This window comes from Acomys russatus, chromosome 4 (assembly GCF_903995435.1).
Source record: "Acomys russatus chromosome 4, mAcoRus1.1, whole genome shotgun sequence".
NCBI lineage: Eukaryota > Metazoa > Chordata > Mammalia > Rodentia > Muridae > Acomys > Acomys russatus.
In genome coordinates, this window is record NC_067140.1 from 27,574,266 (window position 1) to 27,596,999 (window position 22,734).

The 22,734-nt window shown below is 51.7% G+C and overlaps 2 protein-coding genes across 5 annotated transcripts in view; one reads left to right on the forward strand and one right to left on the reverse strand.

The window, feature by feature from the left end:
- The window catches only part of Rtel1 (regulator of telomere elongation helicase 1), a 33,852-nt gene extending 19,903 nt beyond the window's left edge, over positions 1-13,949 (forward strand). Inside the window, exons 14-35 of the mRNA XM_051144012.1 lie at positions 2,604-2,678; positions 2,783-2,864; positions 5,173-5,305; positions 5,424-5,537; positions 5,628-5,668; positions 5,857-5,942; positions 6,087-6,164; positions 6,670-6,747; positions 7,059-7,205; positions 7,284-7,399; positions 7,610-7,733; positions 7,895-8,045; positions 8,129-8,271; positions 8,810-8,905; positions 10,164-10,362; positions 11,946-12,086; positions 12,484-12,600; positions 12,746-12,970; positions 13,065-13,226; positions 13,318-13,470; positions 13,549-13,649; positions 13,759-13,949. Coding sequence (XP_050999969.1) covers positions 2,604-2,678; positions 2,783-2,864; positions 5,173-5,305; positions 5,424-5,537; positions 5,628-5,668; positions 5,857-5,942; positions 6,087-6,164; positions 6,670-6,747; positions 7,059-7,205; positions 7,284-7,399; positions 7,610-7,733; positions 7,895-8,045; positions 8,129-8,271; positions 8,810-8,905; positions 10,164-10,362; positions 11,946-12,086; positions 12,484-12,600; positions 12,746-12,970; positions 13,065-13,226; positions 13,318-13,470; positions 13,549-13,649; positions 13,759-13,839 — 2,643 coding nt within the window. The 3' untranslated portion in view covers positions 13,840-13,949. The remainder of the gene's footprint in view (positions 1-2,603; positions 2,679-2,782; positions 2,865-5,172; positions 5,306-5,423; positions 5,538-5,627; positions 5,669-5,856; positions 5,943-6,086; positions 6,165-6,669; positions 6,748-7,058; positions 7,206-7,283; positions 7,400-7,609; positions 7,734-7,894; positions 8,046-8,128; positions 8,272-8,809; positions 8,906-10,163; positions 10,363-11,945; positions 12,087-12,483; positions 12,601-12,745; positions 12,971-13,064; positions 13,227-13,317; positions 13,471-13,548; positions 13,650-13,758) is intronic.
- A 2,846-nt stretch (positions 13,950-16,795) lies between these two features.
- Arfrp1 (ADP ribosylation factor related protein 1) lies at positions 16,796-22,615 on the reverse strand. 4 transcript variants are annotated; one of them, XM_051144018.1, is made up of 8 exons: positions 22,546-22,615; positions 21,775-21,881; positions 21,518-21,605; positions 21,209-21,291; positions 18,535-18,616; positions 18,184-18,254; positions 16,957-17,057; positions 16,796-16,883 (listed from the first exon to the last, which is right to left on the reverse strand). In XM_051144018.1, the coding sequence occupies exons 2-8, from the start codon at positions 21,865-21,867 to the stop codon at positions 16,796-16,798; spliced, it is 606 nt and encodes a 201-aa protein (XP_050999975.1). In that variant the 5' UTR covers positions 21,868-21,881; positions 22,546-22,615. The 4 variants fall into 4 exon arrangements, with proteins under 4 accessions (XP_050999975.1, XP_050999973.1, XP_050999974.1 ...); XM_051144016.1 differs by having other exon boundaries at positions 21,775-22,055; XM_051144017.1 differs by having other exon boundaries at positions 21,775-22,055; positions 22,540-22,592.
- Between the last annotated feature and the right edge of the window lie 119 nt (positions 22,616-22,734).

The window sequence follows — 22,734 nt, forward strand, 5'->3', positions numbered from 1 at the left end:
CCACTCCATGAATGGAGAGTTGACAGAAAGACAGTAGTACAGAAGTCTTGTGAGATGAGGAACATTTTGGCACACCATTGCTCTGGCAGACTGGCCTCTCACTCCATGGTCTTCTCCAGAGGCGCAGTAGGTAGATGTCTCCATTCTTCTTGTGTCCCAGGATGGTGATCTAGGCATGACGGTTGGGTCTGTGACTTCTTGTTGTCTGAGGCCCCTGTACCACCGCCAGGTGGGCCACTTAGCCGTCCTGTCCTGGAGCATGTTTTGTCCCAGTGCAGGAAGCCTGACTCCTACTCGGCAGATTACTTTCTGCTGCCCAGCGGGGCCTTGCATCAGAGGTGCCTTCAGGAACCTACTCTGATCCTTCCACGGGACACTGAGCTCATCTTCAACTACGTCACCAGACGAGGCCGTGCCATTCCCAGGCTCAAGGGCTCGTGTGAGCAGTGCAGCCTCTCTCTTCCACAGAGCGCTGTCTCCACTCTGTTTATAAAGGAGATATTTCCCTTCGCCACACAGACCTGCTTGCCCAACTGGGATTTCTTTGGCAGCTGCTCCTAAGACCCCAGTACCCCCCCCCCCCCCCCCCCCCCGATAACGTGCTGACTAGATCCTTGCTAGCATGTTCCTCAGCAGCCAGACAGGTGACTGGTGAGTTGCTTATCTCAAGCTGCTTCTTGTATAGCTGTAGGTGCCAAGAGTTCTTGTCAGGACATGGGAATGTCCACAGGCATGCAACTAGCCAGAGAAGGGTCAGCCGGAGGCAGGGCTTGTCGCTCCTGCACTGCGGTCCTCTCTTCCTCACCCTTGCTCACCTGGGTCAGACATGTAGTGGGCATTTGCACTTATGCACATTCCCATACGAGTTCGTGTGCACATGGGCTCACATTACAGAGTAAGGTTTTCCTCCTATCACACCTGTCGTGCTTAAGTGGGGGAGCCAGTAGCCACTGGGGGTTCTTGTTGATTCATTTTCCATCGCCCACAAACCTGGCCAATGTTTCAGGACCAGGTGACGTGTCAGCCTGAGATGTCCCTTTGTCCTTTAAGCTTAAATTTTTGTGTTGTAGATTTTTGGAGAAAATAAGTGTCTCCCATGGGATCAGGGAGCCCTGCTTTTCCCTCACATGGCCAGTTTAGATTGTTGAGTGTTCCTAAACATCCTGAGCAAGGCCCAGGGGAGAGTGGATTAAACTATTCCATTTCCTCTCACAGTTTGTGTCAGGTGGGATGAGAACGATGAAGGTAGGCAGGAGGTTCAGGGCAGCAGATGATGATGTCCTGAAGGCCTGTCCTGAGTGAACATGGCCCAGGGGAGATGCTGAGCTGGTCCTCCCTGGTGCTGGTAGGGGTGCAGAGATGGGCACAGGGATTCCTGCACAGTGCCTGGGGGTTCTCTATAGGCTGTGAGTAACTTCTCACAGCAGACCCTGGAATGAGAGCTTGGGGTTGTCAGTTTAGTGAACAGGGAAACACAGTTAAGGAGAGCCTGCCTGGTTAAAAAAAAAAAAAAAAAAAAAAAAAAAAAAAAGCCAGAAGCAGTGGCAAGCCACCTTCACAAGGCAGGAGGTCCATGCAAAGAGAAAGGAACTCAGAATCCTGTGTTCCCACCTGACCCTTAGCTTGTGTCTCATCTGCCTGTGTTACCTGTGGTTATGGTGCTTCCTTGATGGGGCTGTTTCTTACTGATTTGGAGGTTTTGTGAGCCCTGTGTGCTCACCCTGTGTGCTCACCCTGTGTGATGGGCATCTCTTCTACCTGCCTTTTCTGTCTGTTGGTAGACTCAATGAAAGGTTCTTTGTTGCTGGAGGCTTTGTTGCTCTGCCTCCTGCTGCCTAGGCCACACTTAGTTTTTTTTTTTTTTTTTTTTTTTTTTGGTTCTTAAAGTCTTCTGTAGAATTATGCGTGTTTGTATAGGAGCTGGTATTTGTATATGACCCACCACCCCTTACAAGGCGCGGGAGTGGCAGGCGTCTGCTTTCCCCAGCTCTTTGGCGTTCTGTTCTGCTGCTGTTGCCTGTTGCTTTACTTCTTATTCCCATTTGCTGTGTTTGCTGAGCTCTGATAATGACCAGAATAAATTCCTTTTTGTCTTTGCATTTCCCCTGTCAGGTGAAATTTTGAGGTTAACCTTTTCCTGGACTTTAGGAACCCTGCCACAATCTTAACTTGAATGCTGAATTTCTAGATTGATCTAGAGCCCTAAGAGGCACTGAAGGAAGAGTAAACTTAGTTAGTCAAATAAGGGCTGTGCAGGCTGCTGCACTGTGTGTGTGTGTGTGTGTGTCTGTCTGTCTGTCTGTCTGTGTGTGTCTGTGTGTGTGTGTGTCTGTGTGTCTGTCTCCCAGTAGGGGGGCCCAAAGGAGCTCTGAAGCCACTTCGAGGAGAGAAATAAGAGTAAGTGCTGCGCCTCAGCCTGGGTGTGATGGCTGGGCAGATGAATCTGGGAGCATCTGTCTGAGTAGAGTGGTGACATAGAGAAGCATGAAGTAGCATCAGCCTCTTGTTCACTGGGCTTAGAGGCTTTAGTCTCATCTCAGCATAGGTGCTTATGTTCTGAACTCAGGCTCCTAATCCTTTTCCTGTGCTACATAACCTTTCAGATTGTGTTCAACATGGACCCTCCGGAAGGCAGCCCTGGCTCTCTGGTGGGGCTGGGTATCTCACATTCCTATAAGGTGAGAACAGCTCCCAGGATGTGAGCACGTCTAGCGGTCTCACAGACCTCGGGCGGGGTGGCTGTAGCACCTGGTCAGGCACATGTGTATGTTTGTCCTTCCAGGTACATATACACCTTGAAACCAGCCACCGAAGGGCAGCTAAGCAGTCAGATCCCTGGAGCACCACTACATCCAGGAAACAAGGTACAAACTTTCCCTGTCCAACGTTTGCTCAATAGTAATATCATATCAGAAGTTATACATGTTCGTGCTCACTGAAAGCCAGAGACCTTGGAGGAAGCTGAGGGCACTGCTACCTACCCAGAGTCACCTAGTGGGCTAGTGGCAGAACCAGAGCTCTGCAAGGTGCCCCACCCCACTCCCTTAGGATATATTTCTTTAAATTTATGTTTGTTGTTGTTGTTATTATTATTTGGTTTTTAGAGATTGGGTTTCTCTGTGGAGCCCTGGCTGTTCTGGAACTTACTCTGTAGACCAACTGGCTTCGAACTCAGAGATCCATTTGCCTCTACCTCCTAAATGCTGTGATTAAAGGCATGTGCCAGCACATTTGGTTCAGTAAACTTTTTAAATAAAAATTTTAGTTTTATGTGTTTGGTTTTTTAGTTTTTTTCAACAAGGTCTTACTATGTAGCCCTTATTGGCCTGGAACCCAGTGTGTAGACCGGGCTGGCCTCAGACACACAGAGATCTGCCGGAGTCTGCCTCCGGAGTGCTAGGCTTGAAGGTGTGGGCTACCACAATTGGCTCAGGATGCACTTCTTTAAGCTAAGTCAAGTTAGCTTTGATCTACAAAGCAAGGCATGGCTTTCATCTTTCTTTTAGCCAGTGCCATGGCCCCATGCGTCAGTAGACTGCTCTGAAGGGCGGGTGACCAACCCTGTTGCCCACGCTGAGCTTGGTCCGAATCTCTACCTCTCATGAATCTCCTGGGCTTCAACTGCTTCTGAGTACCTTATGAGTGGTGCCAGCGCTACTGGGGTTGCGGTGAAGATGGTAGGGGCCATTGCACACCCTCTGAGTTGGTATCATAGTACTGAGATCTTGACTCAGTCTGTCCAGCCTACCTTACATGGTACTTAGCCCAGCAGGGAGCAGTGTGTCTGGCTTCACGGATGTGCCTCGTGGCAACCACTGACTTAGTCAGTGCTCAGCCTTCGTGTCAAGTGTGCCTTAGCAAGGCCACAGCCCTGTCCAGCTCCCACGTTTCTCATATTCTCCAGCAATGCCTCATCTGTGAGTTTCTGTTCATATCTCTACATCTTTGTAGACCATTCTTTCTTTGGCTACCTTGTTTTGTTTTGTTTTTTCCAAGACAGAGTGTCACTATGTTCTAGGACACTAGGACACTCAGCCCAGGCTGCTCTGTGACTAACCGCTGCAGCCGCAGCAGCCGCAGCAGCTCAGGGCAGCTTGTGTGGTGCTGTGGGTTAGGTTGTTCTGGCCTTACAAGGAGGAAAGGGGTAGAGGTGGCCAAGCTCAGCAGCAGCTGTGTGTGGCTCTGTACCCAAGGCTCCAACTGTGCCCAATACCCTCTTCCCAGCAAGAACTATCCTTCATGACAGTGGCACCTTGGGAGGTGAGTGGCTGCGCAGTACTTCTCCCCAATCCTCCCTGGAGGGTGTTTATAGGAAATGAGTGTATTGAGATGACAGCCTCAGGCAGAGCAGGTTCTGAATGGGATGGGGGTCATTTCTTTCTTTCTTTCTTTTTTCCTTTTTTATTGTTTTTCGAGACAGGGTCTCTTTGTGTAGCCTTGGATGTCCTGGACTCACTTTGTAAACCAGACCGGCCTTGAACTCAGAGTGATCCATCTGCTTCTGCCTCCCGAATGCTGGGATTATAAAGGCGTATGCCACCACGCCCGGCTTGGAGATAATTTCTGATGGCACCTGGCTTTGCTCTCATGAACTTTTATGTTCTGGCATTTTAATTTCTGGAGCTTCCAAAGATCACTGGGAGTGAGCAGTGTGTGGCTCCAGCCACTCAGGCATTGCTTGGAACTGTGCTTTCTTCTCAATCTGGCCTTCCCTGTTACTGATGTGACCAGAATCTGGGAATTTAAATCTGTTTTGTTTTGTTTTTTTGGTTTTTCAAGACAGGGTTTCTGTGTGTAGCCTTAGCTGTCCTGGACTCATTTTGTAGACCAGGCTGACCTTGAACTCAGAGAGATCCACCTGCCTTTGCCTCCTGAGTGCTGGGAGTAAAGGGTGTGCCACCACGCCCAGCCCTTAAGTCTGTTTTTAACAGTTTTTATCAGGAGTTTTGGTGCTGCTTCCTCCCTGTGTGCTTTTGGTGGAGCAACTCTTAGTGACAGATGTCATGATTTCTACACCCTCTGGGCTCCTGAGAGGGCTCAGGCCTCAGCTCAGACTCGGCCTTTGGTTCTGATGTGTGCACCTGGGCCTGTTTGCATACAAGCGGCCTGCTCTCTCAGTACAGTGGATGAGGATGTAGAGCCCAGCCTTGTCTTCATTCGCAATTCCTGCAGGGAAGGTGCTGAGCTACTGGTGCTTCAGTCCCAGCCACAGCATACGTGAACTGGTCTGTCAAGGAGTCCGCACCCTCATCCTCACCAGTGGCACACTGGCTCCACTCTCCTCCTTCGCTCTGGAGATGCAGATGTAGGTCAAAACACTAGAAACTTGGTGGAAGGGTGGGGTTGCTGGCCTGTGGGCCAGTGTCCTGAAGGTCTCAGACCTTGGGTCTGTCCCATTATCTGTTTGCTCTGGCTATTCCTAGTCCATTCCCAGTCTGTCTGGAGAACCCACACATCATTGACAGGAACCAGCTCTGGGTGGGGGTTATCCCCCGAGGCCCTGATGGTGTTCAGCTGAGCTCTGCCTATGACAAAAGGTAAAAGGTCCTGGGTTCTCTGCCCATCTGCAGTGTTGAGGGTTGCTGGAGTCTAGGCCTCTCATAGCAGCGGCCTCTCTAATTGTACAGGTTTTCTCAGGAGTGCTTATCTTCCCTGGGGAAGGCTCTGGGTAAGTACAACTCCATGCATAATTCTTCGTTCCTTCCTTAGGAAACCCTTGTTCATAACTGGTCTGGTCCTAGACCCTCTACCTTGTTCTATCCAGTGGGGGTTGGGGGCCTGAACTGCACAGCTTGTACCCCTGAGAACCAGCAGGGCCCTCAGCAGTCTTCTAAGCCTTGCCTGGACCACTTCCAGGTAACATCGCTCGTGTGGTGCCCCATGGTCTTCTGGTGTTCTTCCCTTCCTACCCTGTCATGGAGAAAAGCCTGGAGTTCTGGCAGGTGTGTTCCCCTACACATACTCCTGAAATCGGGAGCACCCTTATGACTGCACATCTGGGCAGGGTAGCTGGGCAGAGCCTGTAAACAGGGCTCTGGCTATAGCCTGCACTTGTCCTTTTGCATCCTGGCTTTTTCCTCTCACAGGCACAAGGCTTGGCCAAGAAGGTGGAGGCGCTTAAGCCTCTGTTTGTGGAACCCAGGAACAAAGGCAGCTTCTCAGAGGTCAGTGACAAGCTAGGAGACGTGTGGGGCCTGCCTCTACCACCCCTCAAAGCCTCCAGCTGACCACGGTCTCTGCTCAGTACTCTGGCTGGCTCCAGGCTGCTTGCTCTGCATGTCTAAGCCCAAGTTCTTTTTTTTTTTTTTTTTTTTTTTAGTTTATGGAGACAGGGTTTCTCTGTGTATCCTTGGCTGGCCTGGACTCACTTTGTAGACCAGGCTGGCCTGGAACTCACAGCGATCCGCCTGCCTCTGCCTCCCAAGTGCTGGAACTAAAGGCGTGCGCCACTACGCCCGGCTAAGCCCAAGTTCTTGCTTGTCTCACCTTCTAACATGCCCCTTACATGACCTGGCATGTAGATGATGGCAGCTCATCTTCCTGCCCAGGTCCATGAGACCCAGGAGCTGCCCTGGCTATGGGGGCCTGTGTTTTCTGGAGACACTGACAGGCTCTGAGTGTTGGAGACAGACAGGGGACTAAAACTGGCTGATCATCCTTTTCATCTAGGTCATTGATGCGTACTACCAGCAAGTTGCCTCCCCTGGGTCTAGTGGGGCCACCTTCTTGGCAGTGTGTCGGGGAAAGGTGAGCTCTCTGCAGGTCACCTTCCCCCTTCCTTCCTGTTTTCCTTGTGTAGTCCGAAACAAGATTCCTGCTTGGAGCCCACATCCAGCAAACAACTTAGTAGGGAGCCATGTTAGGGGCCTTGCTGGATACTAGTAGCCAAGGCCCTAGTTAGGGTTCTGAGTGTGGCAGAATTGACATGGGCCCAGTTGTGGATCTGATCTGAGGATGGAACTTTCTCTTTCCCCTCAACCCCTGGGATAGGGGGCTGAAAGGCTTAGGGCCTGGGCGGAGACCAACAGGGGAGAGGACTGCCTATTTCCTCCTTCTAGGCCAGCGAAGGACTGGACTTTGCAGACATGAATGGCCGTGGTGTGATTGTCACGGGCCTCCCGTATCCCCCACGCATGGATCCCCGTGTTGTCCTTAAGATGCAGTTCTTGGATGAGATGAGAGGTCAGAGTGGGCCTGGAAGCAAGGTGAGATACCACAGGGCTGGGTGAGCAGGGAGCTTTGGGGACCAAGGGCCCTAATGACCAAAATTCTCTCCTCCCTAGTGCCTCTCTGGTCAGGAGTGGTACCAGCAACAGGCATCCAGGGCTGTGAACCAGGCTATTGGGAGGGTTATCCGACACCGCCATGACTATGGGGCCATCTTCCTGTGTGACCACAGGTACAGGAGGCTTCTGTGGCCATCCCCGTTTCTTCCCCCTTTCTAGACCCTGTACCCTCCTCCTCTGTATAAGACCTATGCCAACCTCTTTGGCCCTGCCAACAGATACTGTTCCTTCACTGTGAGGCTTGAGTCAAGTGGCTGTAAGGACAGGATGCCCCTAGTCTGTGTGGTAGAGGACTTGAGCTGATACACACACTCACCCTCCAGGTTTGCCTATGCTGACGCCAGGGCCCAGCTGCCCTCCTGGGTGCGCCCCTACCTTCAGGTGTATGACAGCTTTGGCCACGTCATCCGAGATGTGGCCCAATTCTTCCGTGCTGCTCAGAAAACTGTGAGCTCCAAAGGCCCAGCTGACCTGCCTGTGTCCCCATTGGAGGGTCTGCAGACCCTCCTCTGAGGAGCAGTGAATGCTGCCTGTGTCCCCAGGGAGGGTCTGCAGCCCCTCCTCTGAGGAGCAATGAATGCAAGCCTCCTCACCCTATGATTCTGCAGATGCCATTGCCAGTTCCCAAGGCTGTGACCTCAAGTGTGAATGAGGGAGAAGCTGCTGTCAAGGAGGCTACGTTGTCCAGGCCCCTCCTCTCCACCAGGAAAGCAATGAGCTTAGATGTGCATGTGCCCAGCCTGAGGCAGAGTCCCATAGGTGTGTGGGGTAGGGCACAAACCACATGGCAGAGGCAGTATCCTTGCTTCCTGGTAAATGTTCCTGTCAACATGTTTCTTTAGGATTATCAGCTGCTGGAGACTCTGAGAGCAGCCTGTGTGTGGAGTATGAGCAGCCGCCAGTTTCTGCCCAGCAAAGGCCCATGGGGCTGCTGGCTGCCTTAGAATACAGCGAGCAGAAGGCTGGGGCGTCTGAGGAGGAGCAGGTGTGAGGTGGGGTGGCATGAACACGGACCCTTCCCGGCATATAGGTGGGCAAGTGAGAGGTTCAGCACCTCCACTGACCATGCCTCACCCCCAGGTCCTGGTTCCTGTGGGGCCATCACCACGTCTTTGGTGGGTCAGTCTGGCACAGTCCGTCCCCGGGTATGCCCAGCATTGGCCTTTCTCCCAGCTGTGTCATATGAATGGAGTCTTGAGTTCTTTCTCCTCAGAGGCCTTTGTCCAAAAAGCCCATATAAGTTCCTAGGTCTGACTTTGAGCTCCTTCTTTCCATCCCTGCACTGACTAAATCTGTTCTTCATGTGGCTCTCTCACTAACCTGCAAACGGGGCCAAGTGGCATGACATAAAAGGGACAGACTCTCAGCATTGCTGCCAGAATTAGGTCATGACCCTCCCCTGCCCCACCACCCTTCAGGCCTCTGTTCAGGACACAGGCAAGGACCCTGGGGACCCAAAAGGATATCACAGGTGCTTTGGGAACTCTGGATTTGGGTTGGGACCACAGCTGTTTTTCCCTCAGGCACTCAGCTCCTCCACCCTGTCTCTCCGGTGTGAGAAGAGGTTATCAGTAGAGCAGAAAGGAGGAAGAAGGAAGGTCAGGCTGGTCAGCCATCCGGTATGTTAGCCTCTAACCAAGCAGGGTGCAGCTTGACTTGAGCAGCTGTGGTGTTGACAACCCGGGGCCTCCAGTTTGCCTTTCTCTAAGAGGACGACCCCTCTCCCCTATGTTTTTTAGATTTGAGACAGGGTCACAAAAAGGTTGGCCTTGAACTCACTAGGTAGCCAAGAATGACTTTGAGCTCCTCATCTCTCTGTTTCTACTTCCCAAGTGCTGGGGTTACAGGCATGTGCTACTGTACGCGTCCTTTCCTTAGCACTTTCTTTCATTTGTTGTTGGGGTTTTTTGTTTGTTTGTTTTGTTTTTTTGAGACAGAGTTTGTCTATGTAGCCCTGGCTGACTGTCCTTGAACTCACAGGGCTCTACCTGCCTCTGCCTCCCAAGTGCTGGAATTAAAGACTTGTGCCACCACCTCCCTGAAAGAGACCCTTTTCGTTTCTAGTCTTGCTCAGGATCTTTTTCTTTCTTGCTGGAATCTGGCCTGGCTCTTAGGCTCATTTGGTTTGGGGTCTGTAGCTGGTTTGGTTTCTTCCACCAGCACCTAGTGCTCTAGTGCTGGCTTTTTCTGAGTGTGGACACTGAATTATCAATATGAGAAGGTACAGTGTGTTCCTAGTCTCAGATGAAGAGTTTAGTTACGTGCCGGGGCATGGTGACACACGCCTTTAATCCCAGCACTCGGGAGGCAGAGGCAGGCGGATCTCTGTGAGTCCGAGGCCAGCCTGGTCTACAAGGCAAGTCCAGGACAGTCAAGGCTACACAGAGAAAACCTGTCTTCAAAAGTTTAGTTACATCCTGAATCATTAACTCCTTACCTACTGGAAAGCCCAAAATGTGGTGGCTTTTTGTCTTTCTCCTGCTTGTAAGAAGAATAGGCAGTGCCCAGGGGGACTGATGCATCATGAAGTAGACTAGATGTGGAGGGCCTGAGCCTCTGCAATAGCTGGAATGGTGGAGCTGCAGAGACCATCACTGCCTTGGTTTACATAGTTCTTTATAGGTCTGAGATGTTCAGAAGTGGGTGCCGCCTGTTCAGAGTTGTCTACAGCTCCATCTGCTGTGGGCAACACAGGTTCCCTGTATGTTTCACCAGAGCTAGGCCTTGCATCTCAGCAGCCCTTTTTGCCTTGGGAGGTGGTTCACAGGCAGTGGCCTCAATGCAAATGATTATACCCTCAAGCCCCAACATCTATGCTGCTTCCCAGGCAGGAGGGAAGGGCTCACTCTGATAGGGCTCTTGCCATGTTTCTTACAGGAGAAGCCAGTGGCTGGCACACAGGCAGGCAAAGCCAAGATGTTCATGGTGGCCGTGAAGCAAACACTGAGCCAAGCCAGCTTTGACACCTTTACCCAGGCCCTGCAGCACTATAAGGGCTCTGATGACTTTGAAGCCCTAGTGGCCTCTCTCACTTGCCTCTTTGCTGAAGACCCCAAGAAGCATACCCTACTTAAAGGTACCCTGGCCTTCAAAATTCTGCTATAGGGATACCATCACAGCAGTGGGGTGGACTGGCTAGGAGGGCCACTAGGACTCAGGGTTGTCTCTGCTTCCAAGAGAAAAGGCCCAGTGGGTAGGCTTTGGTCCACACAGAGTCCCTAGTGTTTTTGTTAGTGAGTGGTGGGTGGCCGGCCTTCTGGTACTTGGAGGAAGGAAGTCCAGGAAACTCAGCTCTGAGGGCTGGGAAAGTATCCCAGCTCTGAGATGGGACTGTCCCAAGGGTATCCTGAGGCACAGGAGCCCAGGAACTTCACAGCTCTGAGAGGACGCTTCCTTAACAAAGACTTGTAGCTCCCAGGGGAGGATTGCCCCAACATCTGGATAGCTGAGGAGCTTTGGAGCCTGAGCTCCACTCCTTCGTTTCTTCTTTCTTCTCTTCTGATGAGAGGGTCACAGCGGGCAATAAATCTCCTAAAAGATTTATTGGAGGGATCAATTCAGGAGTGACTGCCTCTGCTCCCGGGAGAAGGCAGTAGGGAACTATGCAGACACAGCTTTTATATAGGGTTCCTTGGGTGGAGCTTTTTCTGGGGCAGGGGTTTCCAGAGTACGGGAGGGTGTCAGATCCCTTGGAGCAGGAATTATAGACAGTTGTGAGCTGTCATGTAGGTGCTGGGAACCAAACTCAGATCCTCTGAAAAATCAGCCAGTGCTCTTAACTGCTGAGCTATCTCTCTAGTAGGGATTGGTGGGGTTTTTTTGGGGGGTGGGGGGTGGGGATTGGTCAGGTTTTGTCCAGACTTGTTTTTTCTTTTCTTCTTTCTTTCTTTCCTTTTTTAAAGACAGGGTTTCCTTGTGTAGCCATGGGTGTTCTGGGCTTGCTTTGTAGACCAGGCTGACCTTCAACTCATGTCAATCTGCCTGCCTCTGCCTCCCAAGTGCTAGGATTAAAGGCTTGTCCAGATCTTTCATCCCAAATTAGTGTGAAAGGGGTTGGAGATGGCAGTTACAGAAATCTTGGGGGAGGAGCTGGGCTGCTAGAACTCTCAGGTAGAGGTCAGGCCACTTTCCTACCTTGAGGGGCTATAAAGTTTAGAGTCCACTGTGAAGGCAGTAGGCTGAAGCAGGAAAGGTTGTCATCATGAATAGCTCCCATGGTGGCATCAGTAAGCATTCTGAGGCAGGAAAGGTGTTGGTTTTCATTACCATGGACAGCACCTGCTGAGGAGCTGGCCCCAGGCAGGAAAGAGGGGCTTGACTGCCCTGACAGGGAAAGGTGAACTGGGAGGAGCCACTTGAAATTTTAGAGCCCCGCTGCTCTAGGGCTACTGGGTATTTAAGTGGCTTCTAAACATAGCTCTTGGGGGGAGGTTGTGCTACTCAGATTCCTTGCTGTGGCAAGGAGGCAGGAGCGAGTTACCATGGCTTGGGCGGTCAGGGGGACATAGCACAGAGATACTTCTCTGCCTCAGCAGCAGCTGTCTATCGAGGTGACAGTTTATCAGCTCCGCTGTTGAAGGTGATCAGCAAAGAAATCTCTGTAGCTAGCCCACCAGGCATAGTATGTGGAGCCCATACTCAGACACCTACTTCCCACAGGCTTCTACCAGTTTGTACGACCCCACCACAAGCAGCAATTTGAGGACATCTGCTTCCAACTAACAGGCCAAGGCTGTGGCTGCCAGCCAGGGCACAGTCTTCCCTTCGGAGAGCAAGCACAGTCAACTGTGGACTCCACAGGTCAACAAGGTCCCAGGCTAGACCCTTAATCTCAGACTTGAAGGGCACTTTACACCTGTAATGGACAGAGTAGGCATGCCTAGGGGTAGCACTGTTTGTTGGGGGAACTTGTCTCTTAGCCTGGGCACCTGCCCTACTGTCCTGACTGAACAGCTGAGCTGGCACCTCCACAGAGGCAGTTCCTGTTCTAGTGCTGGATTCAAGGCAGCTGTGGCAGAGGGGCTTCATCTGATTGGGAAACTTCACCCTTTGGGCTCAGTACTCACTGAAGTGCCTAATATGTGTGCTTACGCCCCAGTCTGGGCCCTCCAAAACTCTTGGGTGGGTCTGTGGTATATGCTTGATGTCAGGGTCCCCTTCCTGTCTGAAGCCTAGTCTCAGGAGTGTGTTTCTTCAGGAAGGAGAGAGCTGGAGTCTAAGCTGACTTTGTCTGAAGGTGTGGATAGGCAGCTGGACCCTGGCGAGCACCTGAACCAGGGGAGGCCTCACCTGTCTGCTCATCTACCTTCCAAAGGTACCTTGAAGAGTCCTGCTGACTGCTTGATTCTTAAACCATTGTATGCTGAGCAGCTGGCAGACTCTATAGGAATTCCTGAAAGGAAGTAAGGGGAGGGGGAACCCCAAGCCACCAGACCTCCCAGTAACATCTCTCCCACCAGGAGACATGAACAGCTGTCCAAAAGTGGGATGTGCAGTAGAAAAACCCGGCCAGCCTGTTGTGAGTGCCTACCTGTCTGATGTCCAAAAGGCTCTGGGACCTGCAAGCTGCAGCCAGCTTATGGCAGCTCTGAGGACATACAAACAGGACGATGACCTGGATAAGGTGCTGGCTGTGGTGGCAGCACTGACCACTGAAAAGCCTGAACACTTCTCCTTGCTGCACAGTATGTAGCACTTGTGTGTAGGGCATAGGTTCTGGAGAAGAGTGGTGGGGGCTTATGTACAGAGTGCAGAACCTGAGCAAAAAGTTCCCCACAGAATTTGGCATGTTTGTGCGACGCCACCACAAACCCCAGTTCCTACAGACATGTGCAGACCTAACGGGCCTACCTACCACAGACAAGAGCTTAGAGCCGCCAGCTCCCAGGGAGGAGAGCACAACATTGCTTTCTGAGCTTACCCATGAGGACACAAAGCCAGGTGAGGGCTTATTGAAGGAACCCCTCCACTCTTGCCCCTCATAGCACCTGGGAGCTAACATAAGCTTTCCCCCACTCATTGCTATCTGCAGGCCCCTCTGTGTCCAGGAAACCCGAGAAGACGCAGAGTAAGATCTCATCCTTCCTCAGACAGAGGCCAAACCAGAGTGTGAGCTCTGATGGTACCTCAGAGCCCACGCAGCCTCCTCCTGGGCTCCCCCGTGACCACATGAAGCCCGAGTGCAGTAAGCAATAGGGGTGACAGGGACTGCCGGTTATGGCAGGGACCTGGACAGAGTGCTCACTTAGACCTCCTATAGCAGCATTTGTGTGCCCAGCCTGCGCAACTGAAGACACAGTACTTTTCCAGTGTCCCACCTGCGAGTTCTACCGCTGCTGGGCCTGTTGGCAACTGCAACTCCAGGTTGGGTCTGACCCACTCCAACCCATCAGGCATTTCCCCCCAGTGGTGGGCTGAAGACCCTAGGGTGTGCTCTTAGACAGGCTGCAGTGCTTAGCATGTATCTCCACAGGCCTCTAGACTGTGTCCGGCTTGTGGTGCCGTTAACAGGAAGCGGAGCATCACACAGGTCATCTGGCCGAAACCCCAGTGAACACAGATGGAGACCTTTATCTGGCTAGACTCAGGCTGACTCTGCAGGTCTCATATACTTGGCTATGCAACGGTATCTGAAGCTACCTGTGAGAAGTCCTGAAACTTCAATGGCCTGCCTATATTGGCTTTGTGCCTGTATTACTGAAGGGGTGGGCTGACCAATAAAACCAATTAATTATCAGGATGGTGTCTGTGTCTTGGAGGTGCCATGTTTTGCTCTCTTGGATCCAGGACAGCCAAAGTTACATAAAGAGACTGAACAAAAAAAAAAAAAAAAAAAGGAAGAGCCAGGCATGGTGGCGCATGCCTTTAATCCCAGCACTGAGGAGGCAGAGGCAGGCGGATCTGAGTTCAGGCCAGCCTCGTCTACAAAGTAGGTCCAGGGCAGCCAAAATAAAGAAACCCTGTCACAAGAAACAAAAAAACAAACAAAAAAAAGGAAGAAAAAGTGGAAGAACAAAGGGTTGGAAGATCCTCTTTTAGACCTGCAATGTTCATGAGCAGCCAGCTTCCAAACTCACAGGGAACGGCTTCCCCCATCCTGACCACATGTGTGCCTACCACCCCACTCTGCACAGTTGTGTAGCTTAACCACTGAGAGCACTGCTGCAATAGCAGCATCTATGGGAGCATGAGGAGCCACAGCCTTACCACACCGCCCCAACTGTCACACCCAGGCTACTTGGAGGCTTCTCTGCTTAGAACATGTGCTTTACTTTGTGCCAGCATAATTGTTTCTGGTGGTAACTGGGATGCAGGGCCTTTGGACTTATGCTGTAGGAGAAAGTGAAGTCTCAGGTACTCTCTGACCCCTGCATTCTTCCACCCACTTCATTAGGCCCCTCACCAAGAAGACTCAGTGGAGCCTGCACTACACAGGCACTTCTGCCCACTGCTCAAGGTTAGGCAGCTCTGCCCTGGCCTGGCCTTGGCCTTCCCAGACGTCAAGGCTCCTTGCAGGGAATACCAGATTTCAGCTCTACCTCCTTACCTTTTGCAGTATAGGGGCAGGATTTTCATGAGGCAGTCTAGCCTGAAGCGCCTCTTTGAATAAGTGCCCTGTCCCTTATTCCCATAGGACTTCTCCTACTTCCATTACCTATATCCATGCCTTATTTACTGTTTAAGGATTTTTCCTTAGTTATCTGAACTGTGTGGCCTACCCTGACTTCTCTGTAGGGACTAAGAAGTATGAGCAGACCGTTCATGGGCTGTTACTTTGCAGTACATTTCCTTTAAAGGGCTATGGTGGCTGCAGCAGGCTCCAGTAAACCCAGCAAAAATAGCTCATCACAACCATTGGAAGCCAGTGTGGCCGTATAGTGAAATTCAGGACCAGGCACTGTGGTCACAGTTGCTGAGTAAGGCTAGGCTGCCCCAGCTGCATAAAGTAGTTATTCATACATTTCCTCATGACCAGCCCTACTGCGCACCAAACCAATGACACCTCACCCTTATACTTTTTCAGACTTACTTTATAAAGCTAGCCATTTCAGGAAAACAGCTGTTCTCAAGTCGTGGCTCTGCACAAGCCAATAGGAAACCTTGGTGGGAAGCTTCATCCCACTGGATGACCACCATCCATAGGAAGGCCCATCTGTTCCCTGCCCGCCGTAGGGCATCCCAGAGTCACCTTATGAAGCCCATAGTCTTACTCAGTGTGGTGGCCAGAAAGACACCTGTGACGTCTGATGCCCCATGCTAGAGGGCTCCCTTAGTTTGGCTACTTTAAGAGCAACCTACTCTAATTCCCAGGAGGATGCTCTAGGAATGATCTTCCTGGTTATAAGACACTGAGATGGGGCCTCTTGAATCAGAACACCCACTTCTCAGACATCCCTCCCAGGCCCTCTTGGGGAGGTTGGCCTGACCTTGCACTGTGCCTTAGTCACGGTTCCAAATCTGCCTGAGAGCCCCTGCTCGGAAGGCGCTCCAGAACAGCAGCTCCCGGCTATAACTAGCAGCCAGATAGTGAGGAGCCAGCACTGACTGCTTGAAGGGATGTTGGACAGGAGCCACTTAGGCTGTCTTTATTTTACAACCTTGTCTTAGCCACATGAAGACTTTAACCCAGCAGGCCTAGTGGGCATGCCTAGCTCCAGCATGGTTGCTGTCCACCAGGAACCCGTGCCTCACACCCACCTGGAGATGCAAGCCCAACCCTTCACTAACCTGGACCCTGTAGGGGCCTGGCCCACCTGTGCCTGGCTGTACTGAGATGCACTCAACAAGACTTGACCTACAAGCATTTCGACATCAGCTCTCTCCTTTAGAGATAAAAGCAGACTGAGATCGGGTTAGTAAGGTAAGTCAGGCTTCCGAGGTAGGTCTACTCAACCCTGTTCTGAGATGTTATCAAAACCTAGTGGAAAGCTGGGTGTGATGCCCCACACTTCTAATTCTCACAGGTACAGGGAAGAAGGCAGAGGATTCCAGGCTAACTGGGGCTACCAAGAAATACTGTCTCATACACCCAAATCTAAACAAAACTACTAGGGCCATGTTGGCCTCTGGGATGTGGGCTAGGTCCTTCTCCAAGTGAGATTATTCCTGGCCATTCCCACCTTCTCCATGGGGAAGCTGGACAGAGCAGCTGTCAAAGACAGACTACCATTTCAAGTAGGATAGCCTCAAATTCCACTTTGGAATGGGCTAAGAGGCAAGCCTAGGGGTGGCCTTACCCCTCCCTCTCCTTACTAGGTTGGGAAGGTTCTAGACACTAACATGTCAGGCATGGGGAGGGGTGTAGGGCACATAGAGCTGGACTGCCCACATGCCCCATGTTAGTCTTTGAATACCTACACTTTTCCAGACACAGAAACATTTGTCTTAGAGAAAACAAAGCAATAAAAGAATGGACAGCCAGCTCAACACCCAGCGTCAGGAGGAGAGCCAGCAGGGAGCGCTGTTTCACCACTAGGGGATGAACAGTCCAAGACTGATGTTGGAGACACTTATGTGATGTCCCTCTGCCGTGGTGGCCGGTGAACATTCCGCACGACACACTTCACCATCCATTCGATCCCCTCTCGAACTCCTTTGCTGTAGAGACAGTATGTGTGAGGCAGGGCTAATCCTGACCCTGAGGACTCTGCAGACTAAGGCCTCAACTCACCCTGTGAGGGCAGAGCAGGCCTGGGTCAGACAGTCTCGCCGGCCAATCTTGCAGGTACAGTCACTGAATGCAGTCTTGATGTCAGGAATGGAGAGGCAGGTCTGGCAGGGGAGGTGAGACTCTGAGGAACATTCCCACCACTCAGCTGCATCTAGCTTGTTTACTCACTTGGGCTTTCAGTAAGGCCACAGTCTCTCACCCTCCAAAATGCTAGGGTAAGTCTGCCCAAGGCCCCAGTGTCCTTGTAGACACCAGTGGTGTAGCTGCTGCACCTGGTTTTGCCTCGGGCTTTTGGAAGTCCACACACAGCTCTCAAGTGAACATTCCCACTCCCTCCCACCCCCCAGAACATCTACAAGCAGGATACTGAATGCCCTTGCGTTCCTCAGCCAAGTATCAGAGACTTCTATTACTAGTTTAGGACACAAATGGGAGGGTGGGGGATGTCTTCAGGCAAATGAGTGGAGGACAGGCCACGTCAGATGGAAATGTGTAGATACACATGGCCTGAGGAAAGTAAAGCTTCCTTGGCCCTCCAGACCCTGGTTGTCACCATGTCCTCTACACCTTTTTCTGTACAGAGCCCCATTTGTTAGACAGTGTAAGGACCTTGTGTGGCTGGAAGTCCAAAGGGAAGCAGCACCTGGCCTCAGAGTTTGTCCATTGTCTTCCCTCCTCTACCCCCACTTTAAGAACTAAAGATTTATTTTTAATCATATGGATGTATGTGTGTCTGGTGGGGAGGGGTATGTATAGATGAGTCCAGGTACATACGAAGGCCAGAGGTGTCAGATTCCCTGGAGCTGGAGTCCCAGACAGCTATGAGCCACATGATGTGGGTACTGGGAATCAAACTCTGGTCTTCTGGAAGGGCAGTATATGCACTTAACCATTAAGCTATCTCTAAGGGTCCCCATACCCACTTCTTTGAACTTGGAGCTTTCACCTGAGACTGTTATAGGCTCCATATTCCCACAGGCACAAGTCCTTGGTCCTCCCTTGGGTGGACCCTGCACTCTGGCTTCTAATGATGACAGCTCTTTGTGACACACAAAGAGCAACTAAAGTTGGGAAGGTAGAGATCCTAGGAGTTAGAAGAAGGGACCCAAGAAAGGAAAAGAGATTGGGATGGATGGTAGATACCAGATTTTGGAAATCTGAAGAGGCATACATGTCACTTTCCTTGCAATGGCAATAGAGGCTCTATAGCAGCTTTGTGGGGCTCACCTCCACATCCTGCTTGTTGGCCAACACCAGGATGGGAACACCGTCCAATGCTTCACTCGAAACCACCTTCTCTGAGGAAAGCAGGAGAGGTGGTGCCTTGCACCCTGTGTCCTGTTCATGACTGCAGGCTCTGCCCAGGCCCAAAGGTGTGTACAGACAGCTCCATTCCACCCTTTACCTCACATACTAGGCAACACATCCAGGTGTTGCCCATCCTCCCTCAAGAGTCGTTCCAGACGCATGGGAGGATCCAGGTCACCCTGTCCCACCCCTGGCCCACCTCCCACACAACTCTCTAGATGCCAGTCTTCCCATCTTCTCCTCCTCCCAGAGTGGCCATGCTACACTCACCAAATGCCTCTTTGGATTCTGACAGTCTTTCCTCATCGGTGGAATCAATGACATAGATGACACCATGGCACTCTGCATAGTACTGCAAGGAAGAGGACAAAGCTGGGGGCTAGAGGTGCTTATAATTGGGCCAGCTGGGCAGCAAGACCCTGTGTCACAGCCACCACAAGAGACAGAGGACAGGCAGCCTGTGGGGGCACTTTGCTGTCCTATGGCCACAATGAAGAAATGGGCATAACTCAATGGGAGACTTGCTAGGGAGCTTTCTGGGGCTAATTTAGTAGTAAAGATACCATAGCACCTTTGGGGAAAGCTTGCTGACTCTAGCAGGGTGATCAACCTCCTCTTGCTCAGAGGCTACCCTGGTTAGATGGTGTTGAGAAGCCAAAAGAGGCTGAGGTCAGCACTGTCTATGAAGCCACCCTCCCTGAACAAAACCAACACTGCTGAACTCAGGCCTCTGCAGGCTGGATGTAGCCAATCTTGGGCTTTTGACAGCACTGCTGAAGCAAACTAGATCAGGCAAGGTAAACATAGGAGATGGTGATCCATACAGCAACAGTGACATTGTGTGAACTCTGATGCCAATCAGAAAACTAATGCCTGTCAATATAGAGCCTCAGGACTATGCTGGCTCCCCTATCTGTGAGAAGTCAACATTGACTGGTAAAATAATGTGCTTGGCCAGCAGAGCAGGTGCCAAAAGCCTAAGGCAGACATGGGGACTTGGTTTCTCACTAGAGCACCCGCTGTGGACAGTAATTTGCCCAATGGTCCTATGCTAGACTGAGGACAGCAGTGACCACAGTGACAGAAAAGAAACTTATCAGCATGAAGTTCCATTCACCAAGGCCAGTAGAGGCACTGCTAGGTGTTTCACTTGACAGGGCAATGTGGCTAACCCTATGAGGTATCTCTTAAGGGAGTAAGAGGGAACCTGGGTACAGACATGTTTCCTTAGCAACAACACAGACTCCGGCACAAGACAGCAGACCACAGTCTTATATCATGTGACGTCAGCAGAGAAGACTCAAGTGTCACAGGAAAGGGTCCATGGTTTGTGAACATAAAAAGACAGTGCTGGGCACAGTGCCCATGTGGTAACACTACTGTAGAATATCAGGTCCAGATACTAATGCTCCCAATGAGAGGCTTTTCTGAGGTGGAAGGATGAGAGGCCCCTCTTCCTTACCCTCCTAGTAACTAGAAACAACTCTGCTGCGTATTTCACAGCCTCAAGAACTTGGGGGTGGGGGGTTGGGTTCTGCTCACCAATCCAGCAGAGTCACTGAGTCACCAAGCATGGCTGCTGTCTACCCTCCTCCCCAATGTGGAGCCCATATCCAAACAGTGCACAGATATCGACTCTGGCTGCCATGCCATACCTGCTCATACTGGTGACTCAAAAGATGCCAGGCTTGGGGTCCTGGCCAGTTCTGCTAAGCTCCCTCTCTGCCCTCTCTATTGCCTTCCTGGTGATGACTTCAGTACACATACTCTGCATCTCAGCGCCCTCCTCAGGCCCTGACCTGGGACAAGACAGTCATTAGTTGGTGTGATTCCCCACCTGTGCCTAGAGCTTGGTGATGACAATATGTCACTGCCCTATGACTAGACTTGTCCTCTGTCCAACGTGGTGCCCATCAGAGACTTTCTGGATACAGGACAGATGCCACCCTCTTGATAAGAAGTTCCAGCAGGAAGAAACACCTCAGGGAAGCCCAGGAAGGAGAGCTGCGGTCACAACTGGCCCTAGCGCATGGCTGCTGAAGCACCTGCACCACACACAGCACTGGACTGCAGCGCATGGCCATGCAACCTACAGGGCAGGAGACTGCTGAGGAGAGCCAAGGCCTGTCCTGCTCAGTGTGGACCCAGTGCCTACCACAGGCTGGTGAAGGAGATTACAGTGCAGAAATGTAGAGAAGTCTCAGATGTCTAAGACAAATGCTGAAAGACACAGGAGTTGTCTGCCTCTGAGAACATCCTCCCCAGTCAGGGAAGAGGCCGTCTAGAAGAACCATGACAAGCTAGAAGGAGGTACAGACTCATCAGGAAACACAGGCTTTGGGCCCTCCCTACATATGAAACAAGCCATTTTTGTCTTCCTGTACGAGGACAGGCTACAGTCCTCTCTGAATTCCCCAGGCATGTTCTCCACAGACTACCCTGGTGAACAATGCCTCTTTATCTGGGATTGAAACTGGCCTCATCAGAAGATTGGGTACTCCCTGTGGGAACTCTCCTGATGCCACTTTTGTGGTGACTCTAGACTTGGGTCTTGCCAGAGTGAGAAAGAGAACAACTTGGAAACCTGGGATAGGATTAAAGAGAAAAACCTTTAGACTCGGCCAGTGCGGTGGTAAGCAGGTAAAGGTGCTTGCTATGCAAGCCTGACAATCTGAGTTTGAGCCCTGGAGAAAATGAACTCTACAAAGCTGTCCTCTGTTCTCCACATGCATGCTGTGATGAGCACCCCCCCCCAATTAAAAATAACTTAAAAGAGAGAGGGAGAAAGAGAGAGAGAGAGAGAGAGAGAGAGAGAGAGAGAGAGAGAGAGAGAGAGAGATTGATTATCTTCAGGGTAAATGTGGGTAACAGGAACTTTCATAGAAGAGGCAGCTATAAGAGGCCATCTAGAGAAAATCACTATGGAGCAGGTAGTGTGTCTCACCTTGTCCCACAAAGACTGCAGCTCTTCCTGTCCACCTAAGTCCCAAAACATGAGACGAGCCTTTCCGACATCCACAGTGCCAACTGGGGAGAGGACAGAGTGAGCTAGCTCCCGACCTTACTCTTTACACTCCAAGCCCCAGCTCTCCCCAGGATGAACCACACCGTGCTGGTACCAACCCCAGGGGGGCTTGAACAGAGAATGAAGAGACCAGTTCTAGCCACTGGTCAGTTGGGTCGTAGACCTTGTTGCATGCAGCATCCATCTTTAAGGGACCCCTAAACTCATATCCCTAAGGTGCCCCCTTACTGTTTAGACCCACGGTAGTGGTGATTTTGGATAGACTCATCCCCTTGTAGTTCTTGTTAAACCGTGTTTTTGACTGTTCCAGGAAGGTCTGAGAAAAGAAAGAGGGGTGGTTAGATAGGAGCAGCTGGAGTAGTTTTCTGATGTCCTTCCCTGACACCCCTCACTTCACACCCACACACACATGCGTGCACACCTCTGCACTTCAGGAGGTTGCTGCCAACTAACTTGTAGTCTTGGGGGCGGGGGCGGGGACCTACCGTCTTCCCAGCATTGTCCAGGCCCAGGATCAGGATACAGTATTCATCTTTCTGGAACATGTACTTGTACAGCCCCGAAAGCAGCGTGTACATCCTGCTCCGGCACCCTGAGAGATGTCAAGCTGTGCACCGGGGACATCGGCCTCCTGCCCGCTTCATCAAGGCTCCCGTCTATCCTGCTAGTTTTCAAACGTGAAGCCTGGCGCCTGGTGACTCTTTGCTCCCCTCTGTTAAGATCCCTGACCCGGACTCCACCGCTGGCCACCCACACTTCAGGGCATCTTTCAGAGTACACCATCAATCAATCTGGAGTCCGGAAAAGCCCGTGGGGCCAACCCGGCTCCACCTCCCCTAAGGCTCCTCTTTCTTTCTTTTTTCTTTTTTTAATCTATTTATTTATTATTATGTATACAATGCTCTGCCTGCATGTACACCTGCAGGCCCGAATAGGGCACCAGATCTCATTATAGATGGTTGTGAGCCACCACGTGGTTGCTGGGAATTGAACTCAGGAGCTCGGGATGAGCAGTCAGTGCTCTTAACCTCTGAGCCATCTCTCCAGCCCAAGGCTCCTCTTTCTGAACCCTCCTCAGCTCAGCACCAGGAAGCGAGCGCCTCTCTAGGGAGCTACCAGAGAGGCGGCACTTCCGCCGTGGGTTGGCTCCGGTTTCCCGCCGCAGCCGCCGGGCCCGCCGGAGCCTAGGAACCAGCTGCTCAAGCCGCTTCTGTCCCCCTACCCGGCCCCTCGGCAGCGCTGAGCCCCACCTGTACCTGCTCAGACCCGCCGCCACCGCCGCCACCGCCGCCGCGAGGTTAAACCCAGCGACCTCGCGTTGACCCCCTCACGGTGTCTGACGAGACAAGGACCTACGTCCCAACTACGGGCGGAGCCTCATCCCGGCAGCCCCCGCGCGCCCAGGCACTTCCGGCAGCATCGACTCTCGGGCGGAAGTGCCCGCG